The sequence below is a fragment of the Eurypyga helias genome, unplaced genomic scaffold (genome assembly GCF_000690775.1).
Source record: "Eurypyga helias isolate BGI_N326 unplaced genomic scaffold, ASM69077v1 scaffold4113, whole genome shotgun sequence".
NCBI lineage: Eukaryota > Metazoa > Chordata > Aves > Eurypygiformes > Eurypygidae > Eurypyga > Eurypyga helias.
Genome location: NW_010240376.1, coordinates 17,057 through 22,360, shown reverse-complemented (window position 1 = coordinate 22,360; position 5,304 = coordinate 17,057). Strand labels below are relative to the sequence as shown.

At 43.9% G+C, this 5,304-nt stretch overlaps 1 protein-coding gene across 1 annotated transcript in view; it reads right to left on the bottom strand.

Moving 5' to 3' along the window:
- Positions 1 to 1,390: 1,390 nt before the first annotated feature.
- The window catches only part of LOC104507208 (protein Jade-3-like), a gene marked incomplete at its 3' end in the record, with an annotated part of 14,343 nt that continues 10,429 nt past the window's right edge, over positions 1,391 to 5,304 (bottom strand). Inside the window, exons 6-7 of the mRNA XM_010148416.1 lie at positions 2,315 to 2,431; positions 1,391 to 1,864 (exon numbers count right to left, since the gene is read on the bottom strand). Of these exons, the coding sequence (XP_010146718.1) occupies positions 1,391 to 1,864; positions 2,315 to 2,431 (591 nt within the window). The remainder of the gene's footprint in view (positions 1,865 to 2,314; positions 2,432 to 5,304) is intronic.

Genomic DNA, 5,304 nt, shown 5'->3' with positions numbered 1-5,304 from the left:
CCAGCCACTGGTCCCCAAGCCCGTAGGGCTGCAGGGGGTTGTCATGTACCTCCGCTCAAAATAAATACATCAATTTTAACAAAATCTGATGCAAATCAACCAATTGTCCAGGGGAAAAAAAAAAAAGCTCAAAATGGTTTCTTGAAATAAAAAGAAAAGAAAAAATTAAAAAAGAAATCCTCACACAAAATCCCAACCCTCCATTCGAGGCATGTTATGTATTTTTTCTTTTCTTTTAAATAAGGATCCATATCCAAAGTGTTCCTGGAAAAGGAGATCTGAGCTTTATTATGTCTAGATTCAAGACAACTATTAGACTGACAAGCACAAACCTCAGCTCCAACACTCATCTCCCTGTATTTTTCATGCTCTTCTCTCTCCAATATTGTTTTCCCTTTTCTTACAACAGTATTTTCTCTTTTCTGTTTTTCCTTCCCCTCGACCATGACATCTCATCCCCTTACCACGTTTAGCACACCTACTTTGTTTTGTTAATATTGTTTGCTTTTGTTTTGTTTACATTCACGACCTGTCTCTAAGCACTTGAAGACTGCAGGTGACCAGTAGCTAACAGAGCAACCTAATGGGCAGCCTCAAAGTGGTAACAAGCCTGGCTCCCTCCCCCATCAGCTGTTGGAAAAAGGCACTGACTATGCCTTCCTAATGAATTCCTGCTCTGAATTTTGCTGAAGGACCCCATCTTTTCAAACTAACCAGCTAGCTGGCAATCTGATAAGAGGCCAGCTAGCTACTGATAAAAACATAATTTCCTTTTCCTCCTTCTCAATAAAGCCACAAGCAATGGAAGACTCAGTGGGCTACTCTCAGACCCCTCACCAGCCAAAACACCTGAGGGAGCTACGTGCAGCGACAGTATCCAGGTCAAGAGAGCGAGGAGCGATTCGGCCTGCCCGCTACCTGGGACCAGCTGACACCAGCACACTGGCGAGGAATAAAGGTGGGTAAGACTCCTGAATCAGATGTCATGGGATGTGGTGTGAGTACAGGCCAGCATTATCCTTCTGTGTGTGCGGAGCCAAAAAGTCACTGTGGAAGTTAACCAACTAGGCCTTCACTCACTTGCCTTCGAAACTTGCATCTTAAAATACATCAAGGGATAACCTATAAGCAAGCCAGGATGCACTCCTTTCACACTGGTTCTCTACTGGACTGAGAAGGGACGTTCTTGAAAGTCTCTGCAGCAGGCAGTGCAGCACACCAAAAACACTGGAGCTGAAGGCCTTACCTTTTTCTTGGTTTTAATAACTATTAAAAAAAAAAAAAAAATCACCTCCCTGTGCTTCCCTCGTTCCCACTTCTGCCCACGAACAAAGACCTTGCTCACCTGCAAACAGTTTTACAAAAAACTTTACACCAGTTAAACTCTTACCCTCTCCAGGTCCTGCCTCAAATGCATGAACATCCTCATGCGAGTATGAATGCTGTCTTCTTTCGGCTGCACCAAGCCATTCTCTTCATCCTCCTTGGGAGGAAACAATGGTTTGTTAAAGTTACTTTTTCGCTTTAATTTCCAGTAATTGTAGATGAAATCTACAGCAAGTTTAGGAAGGCCCAGTTCTGCTGCAACATCTTCCACTTTAACCAGTGAGTAAAACTCTTCTTCCAGCTCTCGGAGTTTCTGGGCTCGCAAACTGGTTTTCTCGCTCTCTGTCTGCTTCTGGTCTGGCACACTCTTGGGGTGCTCGTCAATATCAGGCAGCGAATTCTGTTTGTTCTTGCTGTGCTTCAGACAATACGACTTGAACTTGACCTCATCCCCATCATCCAGGATAGTCTTCATCTCCAAGCTATGCTCAAAGGCACAGGTGACATGAAAGGCAGTGATACAGCTTTTCACAGAGCACTACAGACAAAATAAGGCAAAAACACTCCATCACTAACAGTAGCAACAAACCAGAAAAAAAATCTTAATTATATGAAAGTCCATCCCTACAAAAACATATTTCCTAAGCACTCTTAAAAATACCTGCTGATCTCTTACAATTCTGTATCACCCACAATTTAGTATTTTCTCGTCTGCCAGCAGCGTTCAGAAGAACCTTTCTATCCACCTCTGACTCAACAGCGGCAGTCCTTACATAGCTCAGCCTTATTCAAGAGAAGGCAACTCAGACTAACTCCTACATCACTCGGCTGATGAATTAATTTAATAGCAAACAGCTATGAAGAAGTAGGCATCTGTCCAACGGTCAGCTGCACTGTAAAGAATCTCTGAACACATGAAGAGCCAAATGCAAAACCACAACTGCCCTTCTCAGGCAGACTCGAGAGTTACCAGAGGACAAATACGTACCTGAATGCAAGCACCAGTTTTCAGTTTGCATAAACTACACACTAGAGCCCATCGACTCGGTGGAATGTGAGACACCTTTGTGATTGGCTCCATCCTTTCTGGGCAAGCAATACTAACCTGTAAGCAAAAACAGCATGGAAAGCAGTTATCAAAGCAATAAAAACAAGCTCTCCTTTAACAGCAGCAGAAGAAATATGATCACACATTTATCTCACTCCGAGATCTCCATGTGCTCACGCTTAGCAAGGGACCTTAAAAGATCTCACAAGAAATCAACATTGTGGAATACTACTAATTTAACCTGGGGTCTGGAAGTTGCAATTCTTCAAAAGCCTTGAAGCACCTAGAGCATGCCTTGTTATGAACCAGTAGAGAGACTGCACTAAGTGACGCTCAGGTCTATTTCCCTTCCATTCTGTGCGTGGTTTTTTTTTCCTGTGCTGCTTTAGCAAGTCTAACTTTAAAAGTATCAAAATACAAGTGACTCAGAACAAGACGGGAAAACATACTCATACTTGCCTGAAAAGTTCCTTCTTTAAGATCCACTGGTCCACTACAATAAGTGCTTCTGCCAGCTCACGCTTCGATCTATCCGCAGGCAGGGAAAGCCTCGCTTCCCGGCTCTGAGCACTCACAACGCAAGAGGTGCTTCTCATACACCTCCCTAACTTCAGGCTGTGTCAAGCATAATTTCAGAAAGAACAGAGCAAACTTCTCTTACTGCAAAGCACGGTATATTCTCTTGTGCCAGTTTTCACATACTTAGTCTGGATGATCCATTTGTCTCTAGTAGACCAGATTATGGGCATTAATATTAAAAGATAGAAAAAAAATCAGATAAGCACAGGATGCCTTCTCCTATTCTTTGTCTATGCTATCGTCCACATGTCCATTGCAATAGAAACTTCTCAGCTGCCTGCTGTCCATACTGGAGACAAGGACCGTCCTCCATAATTTGGACACCTAAACAGACATAAATTATCTCCGCAGGCATCCCTGAGCCACTCCTGATACACAGGATTTATCCAAGGGCAGAACCAAACAGCTGGCCAGCTCTGAACCACCAACATGCAGACCTGGGCCAGTATGAGAATGGCACATGGCAGAAGATTTCAGCAAGATAACTGTTCTGTCCCAAGAACGCCAGTCTCCAAAAGCTGGGATTCTGATGGTAACACAGCACTTTTTGAATTTAGCAGTTATGTGCTTTGGAGGGCTCCCTGCCTGAAGCAGAACACAATGCTGATTCTCACTAGGAAGATCTCCACACCTTCTTTAAACTATTCACCTCAACAGGCCAGACCTCTACTTCCAGTGGTAGGGTAGGGACCTTTTTCCAAAGTGGTCAGATCTAAGATTTCAAAGAAAGGAGCTACCCAGGTCATGCTCTGTGGCACTGTGTGGCCAAAATAAAGCTGAATCCTTACAAAATCAGTTAAGCATGAGATTTGAATGGCAATTTTGTTTTTCCTAGAAAACTTGAAGAGCATTATGCTACAGTAGATTTCAGATTACCTCCATAAGGCTCTCTTAGGGAAATCAAGGTTATATGAATTGGTTTAGCACGTGATAATTAAACTATTGACTTAGGCCAGTAGCATAAGCTAAATTTCCTAACTTTCCTTTTGGAGCTCATCAAGTGATTGTTGATACTCATTTTAAAACCTGCTTAATCCCTGAGGAAGAAAGGCTTTGCTCTGGCAGAACTCTGTGAGGGAGATTTATCCAAAGACAGCGGTGCTAAGTTGATCAAGTTCTTCAACAGAGTATTTCTGCTACCCTCTCCTTATCACTGCATCACTCTAAGGATTTTTTTAAGTAGGTGGAAAAGACAGCTTTGCAAGAGATTACTTGGTTGATCATTTCCACATTTAAAAAAGTTGATCAGCAGTTCATGAATTAATGGCATAATAAGATTTGTTACAGTTATAGTCGTATATATGCAAGATTCTGTAATAGTACTTCACCCTCTGGTCCCCCAGCTGCAAGCCACTTGTTCTAGAATACACTGAGGTCAACCTGCTGCATGGCATTGCCAGAAGTCTTCGTTAGGAAGAGAGTAAGATGCTCCAGAGAGGGTCCAGGGTTTTACCAGACAAGAAGGAGAACAGGCAGGCAATGTGTGATGCCCTCATCAGGCAGAGGTGACAAACAATTTAACCTGTCGTGGCCTTCCTGTAAATTGGCGGACAAGTGATAAAGCTGTCCCTGAAATCCTTGACTGGTTCCACAACATCATGTCCAGCACTCTTAATCATCATCAAATGTAGCTTTTTGGCTTCCAAAAATGAAAGAGCCTTCCATCAACCTAGTGTCACCTTGCTCAAAACAGAGCTGGTTACAAGTTGCACCCAATCTTCAAGTGAATTCTTCTAGAGGCCGAGTAACATCAGTTTTCCACCATGCTTCCCAGCAGAAACAGGGAATTGACACAGACCTTCTCCCTTTTCCTCTCTGCCCTTTTTAATGCTCTCCCTGCTCATTTCCCAGAGGGGACCCATAAGGTCAGGAAATATTTATGCTGGAAGTACTGTCCATTCTGCTTGTAACGCTGCCTGTTTATATTACCCCACTCCGTAAAGGCACAAAGAGGCTCTCACAGAGTCAGGTGCGATTTATTTACACTGGCCTTGTGCCGCCTGCGTGTTTCTGGTATTCCAAGAGCGGAGTCAAGGCGAAGTCTGTTTGAACTTTGCTGCTCACGACAGATCCAGAGAATGGAGAGGCCAACCTTTTCATTCCCCAAAACCTCCCATCCCAAGGCAGAAATGATCCATCTGCTGTAACATGAAGCTGTTCACTCTTATCCTCGATCAGGTTACGTTCTGACTGCTGCACTCTGAAGAAGCTGAGTGGGAGAGAGTGAAGACAATGGGCTGCTGAAGCCCCTTCTCTGTGACTGTTACACACCTGAGCTGCCATCTCAGTTGTCACCCTGCTGTCCCCTGCCACCAGCAGCTGCAGGACTGCACAACGACCTGCGTCAGTGG